The sequence below is a fragment of the Populus trichocarpa genome, chromosome 12 (assembly GCF_000002775.5).
Source record: "Populus trichocarpa isolate Nisqually-1 chromosome 12, P.trichocarpa_v4.1, whole genome shotgun sequence".
Taxonomy (NCBI): domain Eukaryota; kingdom Viridiplantae; phylum Streptophyta; class Magnoliopsida; order Malpighiales; family Salicaceae; genus Populus; species Populus trichocarpa.
This window is the reverse complement of record NC_037296.2, coordinates 5,436,786-5,456,056: the sequence shown is the minus strand read 5'-3', so window position 1 is coordinate 5,456,056 and position 19,271 is coordinate 5,436,786. Positions and strand designations below refer to the sequence as shown.

The window sequence follows — 19,271 nt, the reverse complement described above, 5'->3', positions numbered from 1 at the left end:
TTCAAAATAGTAATACTTTATTCTCCTAAACTTCTAATTTGCTTAACTATAAACGAAAATGGTTGAATGATGGTATAACTATAATCATAACCATATCTATATAGGAAAAAAAAATCAATAACCATAAACTAATAATTAAATAATGTATAAAGATTTTGGATAAATATAGTCAAACCATTGGATTTAGTCAGACCATAAAAAAATTGCTATATTGCAGGTCGGGTCAAATTAGCTACTAGATCATTGACTCGTGCTATGCTGCGGGTCCAGTCAAATTTTTTTAAAACATAAAAAAATAGTCAGATATTGCTAATGTTTTTTTCTAGAGGAAAAAAACTTTTAACCATGTGGGGGTTGATATGATGTGACTCGGTTGACTTTGTGAGTCCAAAAGCAACCAAAATAACCTGTAAAAGCATAACTTGACACAAAAAAAATTTCAAGATGATATTTTTTTTAATATTAAGATAACAACATATTGAATTGACTTTGGTCAACCTGGGTTAACATGTCAAATATGTGACCTGTGTTATGAGACTATGATAATCTCATAGAAAGCGAATCAAAACAAATTATAAAGTCTAATTCTCAATCAACCCAATGTTGAAGGATTAAATTAAAAAAAATAAATTAAAAAAGAAAAACAATTTGAATTAACTTGTCAAACCCACGACCTGGGTCATAATACCGAGATAACTCCATAAAAAATAAATCAAAACAAATTATGAAATTCAATTCTTAATCAACCCGAGTTAACTACTTGAAAATTAGATATAGGGGCATTGAATGTCCTTTATTAGAATCAAATTGTGCATAACGTCCTATGAGGTTTTGTTTATCCTAAGATGTGTTGTTGAGTTAAATATTACATTTTATTGTTTAATACTTTATAGTGTTTCCCCTAATCAACAACTATGCATATTGATCAGTGAAGACTCATTTATGCATAATCAATGTTAGTGGACAAAAAGCTCCAACCTAAGGTGATCAATAATCAATGTTATTTTAAAAGGATGGAGATTTACAAAGAAAAGGAAGTAAAGAGAGAGCACCACCACTATATTATCATCATAACACATTATCATCTTTTTATTACAATTGTATTTTTTACACTATTATTTATTAAAAAATTTCTATATAAATTATTTATGGAAAAACATTTTACATGTAAAATATTTTTTATTTATATTTTAAAAAAAAGTTTTCAAATGGATTATGTAACAAAATATAAAATATAAGGATGAGACTAAAGTCTTTTTTAAAAAGAAATCAACAAAACTACACGTATGAATGACTCCAAGTTGATTTACTCATGAAACTCTCACATCTTCATAAATAAAATAGCCCAATGCTTCTTCCTTAAAGAATTTTCACAACAACTATTATATAAGTTTCTTTATTTTTTTAATTCTTTCAAGAGTATGTAAATTTTCAAAATAACAGCCTAAAAAATTAAAATTGACCCATTTTAAACTTACACTCCATTTATCAAGAAGGATTGAGAGAATGATTGATATGTGTGCAAGGATTAGGGAAGAGACGATAAGAAAGTTTCCTTCAAAATTTTAAACTTAAACTCTGAAAGGAGAAAGAAAACCCCAATTCTTAGAAATTCTAGGGTTTATGTAATTGTTGTGGGAATGTTATTTTGATGACTTGTTAGTTTAGTGGTATGTTAATGATGAGAATAACAACAAAAATTGAAGGAAAATGTTGGGCGAAAATCAAGAAGGATTTTATTAGGGTTGGAAAATTATAAAATATATGTTATAAAGGTGATTTGAATGTATATTTATGTGCATAATCATTTTAGAATTTAATTATGATGTGTGGAATCAATATTAGTATGTCATGAAATGTTAGGTAAGTGAAAAGGGGTGTTGGAAATTGAGTATTTAAGTGTTACAAAGATGAATTGAATTTGTAGTTGTGTGTAGAATCATGGTTGAGTTGAACTATGATGTATGAAACTAATATTGGTGTGTTTCAAAAGTGAGAGTAATTGAAGATAGTGTAGGAATTTGTGTTGATTACATGTTTAGATGATGAATTAATTGGAAAATCATGATTAGTATTCTTGTGAATTGAGGTTTGATGTGCGAAATCGTTGGGGAAAAATTATGAATTTATTATGATGGGTAAAACATAGTAGATATGTTTTGGAAAGATTGTGAATACATGTCCTTATGTAAGGGATGATTTAGCTTAAATGCACATAAAGTGTTTGATAAATGGTGTGAAAGAAAATAGGCTTAGAAAATGAAAGCTTGTTAATATTGGTGACAATTGTCAAAATATAAAGGACATAAAGTATTAACAACAAAATTTTCAATGATAGATTGAGAAGAAATAATGTGAAATATTGAATTACATAGTGCATAAATAATAAACAAAAGTGATAAGCATTAAATTGTATTACAAAAATGAATAATAATATTTAGAAGATTGGATAACGAGAATGAATGATGAAATGATAGATGTTTAATTCAATTTGAAATGTTAAGATTGAGTGGGTTAGGTATTAGAAATATGATTCGCTAAATATGACTGGATTTTTATATTTGTAAAAAATGATAGAATTGGAAAACTTGGGTTGATGATGTAATTATTGTGTAAATTGATAAAGAATAAGTTTAATTTAGCAAGAATTATTGTGTGATTGAAAAATTATGGCTATGACTTTGGAAAATAAAGGAATGTGAAATCCTAAGTTTGTTGTGATTAAGATGTATATTGACAAAGGACTTGATTATTTGGTATTGATGTTATGTTGGAATTATTTTATGTATGATGTGATGATGATTTACTTGTTTGAGTTGCATATATGGTGTTTATAGTAGTTAATTTGAATATGTAAATGGTTGTTGATGTTTTTAGGAGAATTTGGTATGTTTAAATACCAAGCATAAGATAGTTAAATCCAATGCCACCATGTGTATGATTAGATGTTGGATATTGAAATTCATACACGAAAAACAAAGTATTTTGGATATCGAAATTCGTTGATGAAAAATTAAGTTACTTGGACATTTAGGTTCGTTGAAGTAACATTAAGATATTTTGACATTGATATAATGTATGAAGTATGAACATTATGATGAATTATGAAAATGAATAATAAAACGTTCAAACATTAAGTGTTATAGTAAAGACATGAGATGATGTAAATAAATATGTGCTTGAGCATTGGGTTGAAATTGTGGATATTAATTTGAAAATTTTAAGATTTTATCAATACAAGTGGTGATTGGTATAATTATGTGTTAGATTGATATTTGTTGTTAAATGATATGAATCTAATTAAGCAAACATTAATTTTTATTGTCTGGTGGTTGTAGGAGAGCATCTAGACCCAGACTTGACTTCTTAAGAATGTGATTAACAGAAGTTCAAGGTAAAAATCACCCCTTGCTTTTTTAATTTCTCTAAATTTTTTTGTAATGCTAGAATGCAATATAAATTATATGTATTTTGTTCAACTATATATCATGAGAGAATATTGCCTACAAACAGGAAAAATATTGTATGTGAATATTGTCTATGGGAAGGAGAAATATTATTATTATGTGAATGTTGCCTATGGGTAGGAAAAAAATATTATTATGTGAATATTATCTATGGATAGAAGAAATATTATTAGTATGTGAATGTTGCCTATGATTAAGAAAAATATTGTTATCTGAATATGTTTACGAGGCTAGAAACTAGTCTTTTTCCCTCTGTGTGTGTGTGTAATTGTGAACGACCGTAACAACAATGATTAATATATCAAATGTAATTGACCACAACGATGGATCTTGAAAGTAGTAAATAAATTCAATCAGCTGCAATATCAGAGACTGATAAGTTAATTGATACTTAGTTGATCGTGTTGATGTGGATAAAGTTATGGAATTGATACTTAGTCAACCATATTGACGGGGCTAAGGTTATAGAATTGATACTTAGTTGACCGTGTTGACAAGATTAAGGTTATAGAATTGATACTTAGTCAACTGGATGGAAGGTGGCTAAGGATGTCGATATGATACTTAATTAACCAGGTAGACAGTAACTAAGGTGAACGATATGTTCTTAGACAATCATTTGGACATAAATGAAATTAACAACATTAATATGTAAGTCAGTCATTGGTTAAGGATAAATGTAAAGGTTGAGGTGTAATTTACCTTGCAATTATAGAAGTAAATATAAGAATATTATCTAAGTCAGTCGTTAGTTAAGGATAAATATAATGGTTGAGGTGTAATTTACCATATAATTATGATAGTGTATATAAGGTTATTATCTAAGTTTGTTATTGTTTAAGGATAAATGTAATGGTTGATGTGTAATTTACCTTGTAATTGTGAAAGTAAATATAATGATATTATGTTTTTATATGAGATCATCTAAGCAAGAAGTTTTTAACATAGATGAGAAAAGACATGTGTTAATTCATTATTCATGGGAAGTGTATATGAATGCTAGGTAATTCCATGAATATTATGTGTATTACAGGTTTATCTCGATCTTTTAGATGACATTGTTATTATGTTGTATTCGCTAGTTTTGAGTTGATATAAACCTTGGCTATAAGATGTCTTAAAAACTCCATTTGTGTATGTGTATAAGTTTAATATAACAACCCTTATAACCATTTTAATATATCTTAAGTAACTTATAATATGTAATATGTCATATGTGAAACTAGAAAGAGCACGGTGGATTCATAATATAATTATTATGAAATTATGAAAAACATCATAAGATTATGACGAGCAATGAATAATTAAAAAAATGTTAAAATTGACTAGCGGTTTACTTGAAACCACTTGTGTGATGATGTTGTTGGAATTTTGTGATGTGTTTTACACGGGAAATAAAAGGATAAAATTTAGGTAGAATTTTTGTATAAGAAAAACTCTGCTGAAATTTCATTAAATTAGAAAACTTTCCATTTGAAAAATAATAAGTCGATGTTAAAATGTAGGCCTTAAATGTTTTTGAAAAAAGTTTAAAAAAATAGTGTGAATGGGTAATAACATAAGTTATATAAAAGTAAATGAAACGATAAATCATGGTGATGAACATAACAGACTACGAGAGATTGAACTAAAAAAATAACTGAATAAAAAGCCTAAATGAAAAAATATGTGTTAAGGAAAATTGGTTGCATGAATGAAATGAAAATATATGAAAATGCTAAAACAGAAAAATATGTACTAAGAGAAAATAAATGCTTATTTGAATTGATTCATAGGTGGAAAAACCAGAATAATACATAATGAGTCAGAATAACATGAGTGTATGGTTAGAATAAAATGAATGTTGGGAACTAAAAAGGCATAAGAATATTTTTGTGACACGAAATGTATTGTGAAATGAAACAATGGTGCGAACCAGTGGTGATTGTGAAATAAAATATGTGAGATGTATACAATCGTACAAATTATGGGTGTTTAAGAAAATAGATTGTACTATGAATCAAAGGTGTTATGAACAATAGTTGCTATAATGTGACTATAGTAGTTTAATGTGTACAAGGGTGAATAGAGAGTTCATCAAAAGATAATTGAAATGTATTAAATTGGAATCTAACATGGATTGATGAACTTACAAAAGTTAGTGAAATTGGTTTTGTTTGTATCCTTGATAATCGTTAGTAATCCCGATGACACAAATATTTATTATGAGTTTCATGATTTTATATGTTTTACAAGTATTTTCCAGTATAATGTTATCAAGCTATTTAGTTTTTCATATTGAAAAGGTTCCAATATTGTCCAACATATGTTTTGTAAATAAATATAATGTGAATAAATTGAAAAATATTGTATCCACACGAAAGTGTAAATAAAGACTATGTATCATTGTATTTATTAACAAAATTGTTAAATGATGAGTTTTAAGGAAGTTCTCATGGTTTATATATATAAAATAATTACCTCTAAAATTCACTTAAACAACATTTGAAAAGATAATATATGCATTAAAAGGTGATATGCAGAAAAAGAATGTTTACCAAAAGAGAAAAATTACAAGCTGAATTCTAAGATAACTCAATGTTAAATGATGAAATAAAAAAATAAAAAAAAAATGATAAAATAAAGCGTCTCGAGTCAACTCGAGTTAGCATGACAAACTTGTAACCCGAGTCGTGAGGCTTAGCCAAACTCATTAAAAGAGAATTAAAAAAATTAACGACGGCCAATTTCCAACAATCCAAATGTAAAAGGATGTCATAAAAAAATCAGTCAACAAAAAGAATCCCTACAAAAATAAAACACTTGCAAACTCAGGTCAAGCCACCTCACGAGCTGAATCATGCGAAATGGAATAACCTAATAGAAGGAAAGTAAAAATAAATATGACAAAGCTTGATTTTAAAAAGAACTTAATTTTGAAGGGCAAAATCGGAAAAATATAAAAAAAAATGATAAAAAAACTTGGGTTAATTGACCAAACTTATTGTCTAGGTCATGAGATCAGGATAACCTATTATAAAGAAAATCATTAAGCCCATTTTTTTGAAAAAAAAAAGGTCGAATGATAAAAATTTTAAAAAATAAGTGCAAACAAATGATGTCAATCTTTGTTAACTTTTTAAACCCATGACCCAAATCATTATACTGGAAGCACCCCATCTAAAAACCACGAAACCCAATTCCTAACCACACAAAACCCAATTCCTAACCAATAAAATATTGAAGAATAAAATTGAAAAAAAAATAAATTATAGAAAAGGATCCAAAATAAAAAAATAACAATCAAAAGAATGAAGACCATATTTGATAAAAATAAGAAATTAAAATTATAGATTCAATGATGAAATTGAAAACAAATCGAAAAAATAACCAAGAAGAAAATTAAAAATAACAAAAAAAAAGACTAAAGTTGAAATATCAGTATATGAGAGGACAAATCTAAAATCTTCAATGACCATTGTGAATTTCAAGAAGATGAGAGATATAAGAGGAAAGAAGAGGTTATTGGCGACATACCACCACATAAATGACAACAAATGTTGCCCCACGCAAAAAGAGACACCTTTATGCTTCCAACATCGTCATGCAAACTAGGGTTTGGATGTCATAAGACTCCATTCTCGCTTCTAGAAAATGGCAGGTACCTCCCACCCGCTGACGTGTGCATTGTACTCGTCAACCAACTTCCTTGAACATTTATCCTAGCCCCTACATTTATCAAACTTTCAATTTTGGTCTCTTAACACTTAATTGTTTTAAATTAGCTAATTTTATTTTATTTTGTAAAACCGAGCGTCAACTAAGCACCAAAAACTTCACTTGATATTGCAAGGTCCCTGTATTAAAGCAACAAAAATAAACTACCAAGTCAAATCACAAATAAAGTCAATTTGAAAGGATCAAATTATAAAAAAGAATTTGATGGACCAAAAACAAGAATTACCCTGAACATGCAATTCAATCCCTGATTTTGGTAAAAGAAGGTACTGAAAATTTCTTTAAACTTTAAATCAGGTCCCTAAAACTCTAATTATTGTAAATCAATTCATTTGAATCTTATTTCGCAAAAACAAGAGGTAACCTAGCAAATGTAATATTTCCTTGGCACTTAGAAATCTTCATAAGCACATATTAAAACAAATTATGAAGATTAATTATAAATAAAATTAATTTTTAAGGATAAAATTAGAAAATGAAGAAACTGGGAGACCAAAAAGTAAAAATTTCCAGGAACCAAAAAAGAGAAGAAGAATCAATGTATGAATCCACGGTGATTCTTCTCTAAGTGTACAATGAAACACCAAGGGGTATTAGTTTTTTTATTTCTAACATATAACCCATCGAATCGAATTCTTTAAGCTCTATTTACTGTAAATAATCGATACAAAATTTCTAGAGATTTTTATAACATCTCATTAAATTATTTATTTAATACGTAAATATTTGCATTATAGGTTCAAGTGGGCTTACCTTTCGCGTGATCATAGGTATTAAACTTGGATCGCCCCAATGAGTTAACCCAGGATCCGGTGGCTGAACCAGCCCGGATGAGACAAAAGATCGAAATGGATAAAAACCCGGCAAAACCCGGTTAAGACTTTTTTTTTTTTACAAATATGTTTTTTCTCCTCACTAAAAACTTTTATATATATATATATTAGTTGGATATTAATCCTTTTCAAAGTTTCCTAAATAAATACTAGAAGAATGTTTTATTTTTTTAATGTGATATTTGAAACCTTTTAATTTATATACTTTATGTTCACAAGAAAAACATTTTTTTTTCAATATGAAATTTGAAGTCTTTTAGTATATATACTCTATATTCACAAAAAAAAAAGTTATGTTTTTTCAATATAGGATAAAAAATCTTTTTGGTTTAAATACTTCAACTTTAAAGGTTCAACTTAAAAGGATAACATACTAACATAATATCTTTTTAAAGTGCGATAAAATACATTTTGAAATAATTTTTTAAACTTCATTATTTATAACATGTATAGTCTATATTCACATGAATTATTTTTTATTTTTTTATATGAAATATTAAAATTTTAAATATATTTTTAAAATTTTTTCAAATTAATTCAAGTCTATCCGAGTTAACTTATCTAACTCAAAACCCAACTTCTTAAACAAGTCAATCGGGTATGAGAACTATGTTGTTAACTACTAAACTAAGTTCTTAATCTACGATACTGCTGTAAAAAAATTATTAATTTATGATACATATGAAAAAAGAATAAAAAAAGAAGAATGCCCTTATCTGTTGAATGCAGTAGCAGGTCTTAACAAACTGATCTCAGTTTCCCGCCAACTGCCAGACCGAGATATCCGGTAGTAGAACACGTGTCAATCACCCTCAAACTATTTTCCTACAGCCGCTGGCGTTTTGACAGCTCAGCACTCGCATTTTAACAGCCACCTCACCTGGCAACTCCTTCGAGATGCCTACTCGGCATTGCCTAAATAATTTCTAATTTTGCTGTATAAATTAAAGGCTTGGGTAGTCTGTCTCCTTTGACCACAAATTCAGGTCAAAATTTATTATTATTTATGTTTTTTTGGTCATCCTTTCAAGCTATTTATTTATTTAATTAACCAGAGGAAGCTGGCTGGAAGTGAAATCTTCAAAAAAAACCAAAATGAGCCCAACGAATCATCAAGCGAAGACCAGCAATATGTACCCTCCACCACCCTTGAAAGTCAACAAGGACTCTCACATGATCAAGAAATCTTCGCCGCCGTCGTCTTCGTCGTCGTCATCTTCATCCTCAGCATCTTCTTCGCTCGGCATTGTAGGTCCTGTCAAACCCCCACAACGCCATCCAGTGATCATTTATACTCACTCGCCCAAAATCATCCACACAAATCCTAAAGATTTTATGTCACTGGTGCAGAAACTAACGGGTTTGTCGCGATCCGAGGAGGATCCCGCCCCTCAAGTAAAGCGAGAAAATGGTGGTCGTAGGGAGGAAAATAAGAGGAAGGTGAAGATCAATGATGGTAATGAAGGAGGCTTAGGGGATGGACAAGTTCAATATTCTTGTTTTATGCAACCTCTTTTCCAGCCACCAAATCTTAATTACATTCCAGTTTTTGCACCCAATTCAGCTGGATTTCTATGCGCAAACCAGCCATTTTATAACTACACCGATCCTTTGTATTTCCCTTCTCCAAATAGGAGGAATTCCATCGCCACAAAGTCCACCTTGGAGGTGAAGAATGAGTTCTGCGGGTATTAATTTTTTATTTTTTTTTGTTTCTTCTGATTTTGGTGAAGAATGGTGTTTTCTTGCTTTGTTCCTTAGTTAGATGAGATTTGTTATTGTTGATGATATTTAATCGGTTAATTTACTTGCATCAATAAGGAAAAGAGCTGTTTATAAGGTAATCAAACTCTATTTATTTGTGTTCATATATCCATGCAAAAGCGTGAAGAAAATGATATCTCCATATTTGATCAATCCCAGGAAAAAAAAAAAAAAAAACAGGTTAAGGACCGCAAAGGATAATGATATGATGATGATGACAACTCAATTAGGATAAGCAACTGGGATTCCATAAATTTTAGAGCATACCATTTCAAATTACAGTTGCAGAACAGCTGTTTTGTTCCTGTTTCAAATTCAGATTTTGAAGCTAGATGTTTTGTTCTGTTCCTGTTTCAAATTCAGATTTTAAGTTTGGAGATTACTTTTCAAAATATATTTTTTTAAAAATTCATTTTTAATGTTTACATATCAAAACAATCTAAAATCTTAAAACAAATAAATTAAAAAAATTAAAAAATTATGTGATATTTTCTTTCAGAGTTCTAGTTAGCTAAGCTAAGCTTAAAGTGTCCCTTTACACCAACCCAACCCAATTTTGAACTCTTACTTTACAACCAAATGGATCATTTGGGACACTTGCACAGTTACTGCATTCCCAAAGAGCCTCATTAGGCTATTCTCTTGGAACCCTAATGGAGGAAAATTGTTTGTTAAAACTTTTAAAGTATCAAGAATTCCCTTTTATTAAATATTTTGCTAATAACCCAGTTCCGGGTATAGATAGCTCTATCCAGGGGACCTAAAACTGACACATTGCATTCCCGGAAACGAAAGACTTTTTTTTTTGTCTGATCAAGATTGCTCTTCCTTGGTTGAGATTTACACTCGTACAGATGGTTCTGTGGAAACATAACTGTATATGTACATATATATATATATATATACTGGTACATGTATAAAGACGACACATTTACTTCTTCTTCTTGTCCTCCTTTTCTCTTTCAAGAACTACAGGAGCCGCCGGTATGCTGAACCACCACTCTCTTAGTCTCCTTGTCCATCTTTCTGTGCTTGCTGTCCTTGGAGGAGAATATCTTGTAAATGTCTCTAAGAAGGTCAACAGAATAATGTACTTGCTAGGCATGAAAGCCAGGATCAAAGCAACGCCCAGGAGAGTGAACGCAAACTTCTCGCTTGCCTGTTAATTACGTGAACACCCGAAGCAGCATGCACTTGAGTGATTTTAAGTCTAATTTGGATAGAACATGAAGAAATGAAGGGTAATTTGTACTCCTGATTCACTTGTGTGTGATTTATGATATACAAAGAAGGTAAAAATTAGAAAAGCGAAGACATGCTATCCTGCTAGGAGAATGACAGAGGGAAACCTGTGGGAAAATGGACAACAGCAGGCCACGAAACTTGAGGAGGACAATGTTTCCATCTTGGATGTACTGTTCAGCTTGAGAAATAGCATCCTGGACAGCTAAAAGCTGCTCCACTGTGTTCATTGGTGGAGGTGCTGTTACCTTGATCTCTTCAACAGGCCTTCCTTGGTTACAAAATCGTGTGAGCACCATAAAGATAGCAAGAAAGATGATCATTAATCCAAACGCATAGCCCAGCCATCCCCTAAAATGCAGATCCAGTAAGTCCTTGTTAAAGAAAAAACTATCTTTCTAATACAGTACAGAAATCTACCTAAGATGAGAGCGTTTTTTTTTTTTGTTTGAGATTGAAGAGAGAATGTGCTCTCTTATAAGGTTATACAGACTAGCACATACTCGCCATATATAGTACATTGATACTACAAGATATACAGTCATATGCACAAAGTTCAGGTAAACTAAACTTGTTTGGGGGACCAGACTGATTGACTGACTTCAGTATCCTAAAATAGGTGATAAGTCATCCAAGTATCCTCTTTTACAGCTAACTGAGAGGATTCAAAACAATAGAAAAGAAGGGTTATACCATGCATACAATCATCCCAATCTAATAGAACCATTTTTTGTTGGAAAAGGTTACTCAAACATAAAAAGCAAATGAAAAAACCATAATTGGGTTTGAAGTACAAAGGGGAGACAAACATGGGACTGGCTAGATTACTTGATTCTAGGTAATCCTGCAAGGAATTCAACCACATACAGCATCTTGCACTGATACCTTTGATCATCTAAAGAGAGCTTTTCCTGAGAAATTAATATCTCAAATGCACCCTTCATAACAGCTACATACAACCGGCGGTTTCCATTCATGTTTAATCCTTTAGCCATTTACATAAACTACCACAACAGTGTTGACAAACAAAACTCCACTATTATTAGGATAACTTAATGATTTGTGTCATTATAGTATCTGAATAATGATATATTTTAACTCAAGTTCAACAGTAATCAATAATGTAACAAGTGTCATTTTTACTCAAGTTCAACAGTAATCAATAATGTAACAAGTGTCTTACCTCCAAATGACATAAGTAAGAACCAAACAGAACACCAAAGACTTCATGGGGTCATCCCAGTGTATCAAGGAAATAAGCCATGTCCCAACTTCCATAACAGGGAGAAGTAACTCCTGCAAACACCAGATGTTTGTTTACAAGGAATATAAGAAGGATTATTGAAGGTACAACCTGAAAGAGATTAAGAAAATGGCCAGTTGTCACGCTATAAAACTCACTATCTTATAAGGAACTCTATTTCAAATAATGTGAACAGCATAAATAATTCAGACACAAAAATGACATTGCTAATTCGACTAAGACAGACAGTGATCATTTAAAATTCTTAGCCTTGTCAGCAAACAGATACTCTCCATTTCCAGTCATTCTAATGTTTCAATGATGGAAAAGAAAAAAGGCAGATAGAAACTAGAGGACAAAGTGTGCTTGGTAAAACTGAAACTCATAGTGACATATTAGTATCACCTTCATCACTGCCAAATTGGTGTCAATGCCATCTACTTTTACTCCATCAACTGTTTCTTGTGCCAGCACTGCTTTTTTGAAGCTGTTTTGCGATTCCTTAACCACCTTCTCCAATGAACTCATCTCTCCCACAGATGTCTCACCAACAACAAGCCCAGCCTCATTCAGATCAGTTGAACTTGTTCCTAGCATGAACCCTAAATTGGAAACCATGGCCCTTGCAGAGATTGAATGCATCCCACCTCCAGTCTTGTCACTGTTAGTTCGATCTAATTTTCTTAAGGATGATATGTTTGCCAGGGTTTCCAGTATCAAATCGCCACCAGGAAGTTGATCACAAAGATTAAACATGAGAAGCGTTTCACAGTGAACAGAATTTACAGAAATAATTTCTTGAATTGCTTGAAGTCGCAGAATTCCAAGTACAGCTAATGAAAGTGCTTCATCCCTTTCAACTCCAGAGATCTTGAACTTTTTTATAAATCTGTGAACAAATAAAATTTCCCGGATAACTGCCAACCAGTAATCACGACGAGTATGGCCTTTAAGCTCTGGAAACTCTATCACGGCTGGCTCTGATCTGCGAGAGAAATGCTAAGAGGTTAATGCTAATAAAGTTCTCAAAGCAGATAATGTGACAGTGCCCAGATTCTAGCATATATAACTCTGAAACATATATTTGATCAATGGAAAGGAAAACAAATACAAATCATGCCTTACAAGGAAATAGATTTATACAAGACTGCCTTGTCAAAAAGCCGAGTACCCCATGGTCCAGTCAACTCAGGATTAACAATCTGTTTTAGGTCATCTGCCAAATCATATGTTTTCGGCTTGTCATAGGATACAACACGGAGAGCTTCATAGTACAGTGCATGATCTGTGAGAGTTACCCGACCTGTATGCACTTGATAGTTAATAGCAGAAATTAGAAAAATATTTCACAGCATATAGTGATCAGAAGTGAAGGGAAATTTCACCATCTGTATACATCGAAACCTCTTTAGAATGTATGTATGCACTTGCCTTTTCCTTTTCCAGAGAGAAGGGAACAAATAAGATGAATTTACCAAAATACTTATCCAATGAATCTACCTGGCCATGTCGATATTCCAACATGTTCAAGAACTGGTTGGGTCGTCACTGTTCCATCTACTTCCAGAATCTTCTCCCTTCTTGACAATCGCACTGTAGAAAGGAGTGATGAATCTGATTGGGTCTTCATCTTTTTTATTGCCCTGTACAGAAGATGAACCCAAAATATAAACACTGGATGTATCTGCCTACACAGCATAACATATAGATGTAAAAACCTATAGTTCTGCTGAATATAAATTGCCACAGTAAGTTACATAATCTCCATACAACATATTATATCATTTACAATCAGGTATGTTTTAAAGAGAACATAATGCGGGTTGTCAAAATGAAACCAAAACCCAAACCGTACAGCAATTTCTCAATAAAGCATCATCATAGGTCACAAGTTTCAGTCAGCTTTCATGGTGACAACTAACATGTTCCAAGCTGATATAGCCTAGAGATTGATAGGGCTAGGAGGAAAAAAAAAAACAAAGGAAAAGAAAGAAAAACCAGTGACTCGAAACAAGTCTGACACTCTAATAAGAGCTCGATCTAAATGCACCCAATAAGAATATTTGCTAGCCAATCTAACTTTGTGTTTCCCTTGTGGAAATGGATATGTGTGACCTTCCCTAATTTTTATAGATAGGATTGTGAGTTAGATTGTGTGCTTTCTTGATAGTCAACATCGTCGCTTTGTGATGTATTTTGATGAATTGTCTCTTCCTGTGTGTGCGAGCGCGCGCGTGTAGGTTTACAGAAGAAGTGGAGCACTTAAGTAGTAATGTACAATAGGAAAATGCAGAAATCTGGAATAGCACTCAAAGGTTTGGCTTAGCAAAATGACTTAAGAATATAACAAATAATAAGCATATGAAAAAACTAAGTTCCAGGGGAGAAAGGAGACATAAAATAGTAAGAAAGCAAAAAAAAAAAAAAAGCATATCTAGGCAAGCCTAAAAAGTAAAGATCTTAATAAAAATAGAAAGAAAAAAGTGTTGCAGCGTTTGCTGGTTGGGCAACTAGGCCCTAAAATGAAAGTGAATCATACTGCATGACAAACTAAAAGCAATCAAAGGATCTTGTTGGAAGCGGTGTAATGCAGATCCCATCAGTTAAGTAACAGAAGAGTTGTTACCTTTCTAGTCCACTAAGGTACTTTTCATAGATGGAGAATTGAAGCCGACCATCAGTTCCCACAGTAAGCACTTCAAAAAGATTTTCACTGATAATCACATTGGCAATGATTGGAACTGCTGGAGCTATTCGAGAGAAGGCCTCTAGACCAACTGTGAAGTCCTCATCTACCTAAAAGGAAAAGACATCCATAGATGCCCACATGAACAGTAAGGCGCATATAATTACTAAGGGCACCGTAATTTCAAAACGTTTCTACATAAAATTGTTCTGTATTAGCCAGAAAATTAAGGACAGTAACAAATGCATATATTAGCCAAACACCCATGGAGAAACACAGACCTACATGCATATGCATGAGCTGAGAGAGAGGGGAGAGGGAGGGAGATAACATGATTATTTACATAATTATGAAAGTAACCTTCCAAATAGTTTGGAATACTACATATGACAGTTCTGAAAGAAATCAAGAAGTGAGAAGACTTGCCAATACTAATCAATGGGCTCAATAACGTGGGACTCTAGAAGAACTTCTAATTTAAGATGATTTAGTAGTTTATGTAGCATATTGTCTGCCTTCAATAACAGTGTCACACCCACACACACACAAAGACTAAGATTATGGGCCACCACTCTACGATTTTATTGTCATGGCTATATTCAAGTGTATGTTTGAACTTCAGCATCAGATTCCTCTATTCCTTCTACAAAATCTGTGCATGAAGGTTGCAAGCGTGAATCTTCATGGCACACTCGCAAGAAACAGCTTCATTATTAAAAAAAAAAAAAAAAAGAGCTTGCTGTTCTTGTGGACAACAAGATACATGCTTAAAATGAAAAAGGTCATGTATAAAATCATACATTGAGCAATGGTTGGCTAGCAACTGCTGGAGTCTCCCAAGCTAGCATCATGTCATATGTTAACCGCCGGAACTTTTTATCAGCTAGATGACCGGTTACTTGAGTAGATAAAGCCAGTGCTCTGAAGCAACAGTATTCCAAGAAGTTCCTCGCATAACAGGAATGATGTTTTAATGAATCAGAAGCCTCTGCATTGTAGCTTTCTTGAAGTTCACTTGCAGAAACGCCAAGGATTCTGCATCATGTTATTGCCCTTGTCCATAAGGAGATGAAAATTGGAGTAGAAAGTAATTGCATATACTCTGAGTTAGTGATCAGACTAAGTGACAAGGGAACACTAGCCTACAAGATAGTCCATACAGAAAGTTCTAATATCAAATGAATCATAATTTGCACAGAAATTACAGTAAGTGGAAAGAAGAAGCATGGAACACAAAAAGAGCAGCGCAACGTACTTTGAGCATCTACGAACAACCAGATTAGCAAGTGGGGAGAGCTCAGCTATCCAATTCCTGCCAGCTGATGGAGATCTTTCCATCTCTTCGAGTTCTTCATTAAAAGAACTTCTCTTGCCAAGTAGCCATTTAAATGATCCTTCTCTTACTAAACCCTCAAGCATACTTCTCGTTTTGCTTACAGTAGGTGTAGCCATCTCCAATTTTCACCCCGCTATATGATCAAAGTGAAAACTTAGCCAGTGTCCAGTTGCCCATCAAAATCAATTCATCCAATTCAGCACATATATCTATTGAAGACAAAAAGCCTCGGCAAAAGTACGCCATACTTATTCAACTCTATCCAAATCCAGTTTCCAAAGCACAAATTCACCAGCTGCGCAATTCTAGTCTGAAAACCTTGTCAAAAACCCAACACAGACTATTATCTCCAAAACCCAGATACCAAATTCACCAACAACCGAAACCAAAAATCCTTCTTCAATTAATCACCAGACAACAGAACATACTGAGAACTAAACTTAAAATCTCATCTTTAACAAGAGATTCTATCAATTCTCACAACACTTGTACTAAGAAGGAACTACCACAATCTTTATCTCAATAAAACGAAGAACAACAATACAACAGCAAAAAGTGTACCTTGAAAACCAAAATTCTCTGAATATCGGCAAGAGTTCCCGAACCCCACCTCAGATTAAGCTCAAAGAACCATTCTTCAAGAACCCATTTAGCCAAAAAATGCAAACTTTTCCCAGAATTAAATTCAACAAAAAAAAAAAAAAAGCAAAGAAGATAAGCACCTCCTAGTTCTACAGAAAGAGGTTTATTGCTAGAGATGATTCTATCTTAATATCAAAAAAAGGAAAAAAGAACAAAATGCTATTTAAAATTTTAAATGAGAGTGGGATCTGTGATGAGAAGAGCCGCGATCAAGACACTCAGTTGTTGAGTTCACTTCACCAAACCATGTTTCGTAAGATAGATACGATACTTAAGATACGATACTTAGATAAGATACTTAACACTATAGTATATATTCCATGTATTCAGTCTCTAGTGTTGTGTTTCTATTGCTTATGTTTAAGGTGCAGGGAACTTTTACAATAGATCTCCAATCAAATCTCAAGAGTTCACAAATATGATTTGCTAGTGTATATAATAAAGAATTCCCCTTTATATATATATATATATATATATATATATACAAGGAGGTGAAACTGTGAATATAGATGAACCGATTTAAATGAGTATGATATCTTATGATTAGTATGGATTTGAGTTTGAATATTGAGTTTGGGTTTTCGGATAAATAATGGATTACGATTACAATTACAATTAAAAAAGAGATCTAAATCCCCTCTTGATTTCCTTGGATTCACACATTAACCTGCTTTATTTTACTCCTTCAATTTTATTTTTTTTTTCAATTTAATTTTTTGACATTGTGTTTATTGAAGATTGATCTTTGTTATTTGTTCCAATCTTGATTTGCATAGAACTATTGTGGTCTAAAAAAGGCTTGGCTTTGGATAAGTGCTTGATTTTATAGGAATTTATTTGATTTTGTTGTTTATATAAAATTAAAAGTTAGGGGACCCAAATTAAAGAGGAAAAATAGCAACTTGTTATAAAAATAAATTTAGTACCTATGTTGTTTTGCTAATTTTTGCCTTAGGATTTTTTCTAAGTTCTTTTTTGCCCCTTTAGTTTAGAGAATAAACATTTTTTATGAAAAACTTTATTTTGTTAACATTTTGGTCCCTAGTTTTTTTTTTTTTTTTGGGGGGGGGGGGAGAGAGAGAAAATTATAGATAAAATTATTGGTTGGTTCCATTTTTGTAACAGTTTCAATTTCCAGGAAAACACACAACAGGTAAATGAAAATTTCAGAAAAAAAAATTTATACAGGTTCACTGAAATTTCTACCAAAATTTCAGCGGAGTCTTTTCTATACCGGGAGGTTGCTAGCTATCGATAAAATTATATTACACTTTCAATTTCATTTTACAACCCGATCCAATCATCCCGAATCTCAACCCAATTCATAATTATCAACACAACACACCTTATTCAATAACATTATACAATTCAAGTCCACAAAATAACAATGCATAATTTAATTGTTACATAATATCATCGCATAAACTATATCTTGCATAATAACATCATATAATATAATTCAAGTGAAGGATTCGATTTCAACTATAAACATGCATGGTTAAACACGTACTTAGAATTACATACATTATATTAAAGTCATACATCTAAATTTACGGGTTAATATTACATTTCAAGTTTTAGGAGATAAGTCTTTTAATTTACAAAATAATTACATGTCCAAAAGCAAAAGGAGACTAAATTAATATCACTTCTAACATGACCCCGATGGTCCTGAAAACAAAAATTAATATGTACATTTAAGTAAAAAATAATAATAAATAACAACAACAACATGTAATAATTTTCATGGCATTTCTTTGATACATAAAATTAGGCATAAATCACTTATACAATATATATTTTCCATCTATATTATTAATATCCGTCTAATATCCTAACCTATTTGCCAAGAATAATTTCATCTTGGAAGTCACAACTCAACTCAATAGTTTTGAATATCATCTTCTCATAAATCAATTCTCACTTGATACCAAGATATTCCTCTCTTGATATCATTAACTTATCAAATTCTTTCGAAATAACTAATCAATACATTTTCTTCCATTCTCCATAAGGTAATTGCCGATACTAATAAATCTCATTAATATCATTAGTCTCTCAATACCAGATTAGACTAATCAATTTCATTTAAGTGCCGATATCAATATAACCAATTGATATCATTAACTATTCCTACCCTATAATAGTTAATCAATTCTTATCCATATATGGTTTACCATCAAATTTATCGATGTTAAGAGCCCTTGATATCATTAGCTTTCTTATCCGGAGTAGCTAATCACACCAGAAATTGTTATACCAATGTGATCTATTGATATCATTAACTATTCTCAACTCGGAATAGTTAATCAACCTATCTTTTTCCTTTAACTGGGAGTAA

The 19,271-nt window shown here is 31.8% G+C and overlaps 2 protein-coding genes across 5 annotated transcripts; one reads left to right on the top strand and one right to left on the bottom strand.

The window, feature by feature from the left end:
* Positions 1-9,112: 9,112 nt before the first annotated feature.
* Positions 9,113-9,712, top strand: LOC7487070 (VQ motif-containing protein 20). Its single transcript, XM_002318511.1, has one exon. The coding sequence runs from the start codon at positions 9,113-9,115 to the stop codon at positions 9,710-9,712; it is 600 nt and encodes a 199-aa protein (XP_002318547.1).
* A 747-nt stretch (positions 9,713-10,459) lies between these two features.
* LOC7487069 (uncharacterized) lies at positions 10,460-17,329 on the bottom strand. 4 transcript variants are annotated; one of them, XM_024582680.2, is made up of 10 exons: positions 16,850-17,329; positions 16,208-16,421; positions 15,753-15,987; positions 14,893-15,062; positions 13,767-13,909; positions 13,392-13,569; positions 12,672-13,251; positions 12,207-12,319; positions 11,131-11,374; positions 10,460-10,940 (listed from the first exon to the last, which is right to left on the bottom strand). In XM_024582680.2, the coding sequence occupies exons 2-10, from the start codon at positions 16,402-16,404 to the stop codon at positions 10,713-10,715; spliced, it is 2,088 nt and encodes a 695-aa protein (XP_024438448.1). In that variant the 5' UTR covers positions 16,405-16,421; positions 16,850-17,329; the 3' UTR covers positions 10,460-10,712. The 4 variants fall into 4 exon arrangements, with proteins under 4 accessions (XP_024438448.1, XP_024438446.1, XP_024438447.1 ...); XM_024582678.2 differs by having other exon boundaries at positions 16,208-16,606; positions 16,850-17,328; XM_024582679.2 differs by having other exon boundaries at positions 16,208-16,598; positions 16,850-17,328.
* Between the last annotated feature and the right edge of the window lie 1,942 nt (positions 17,330-19,271).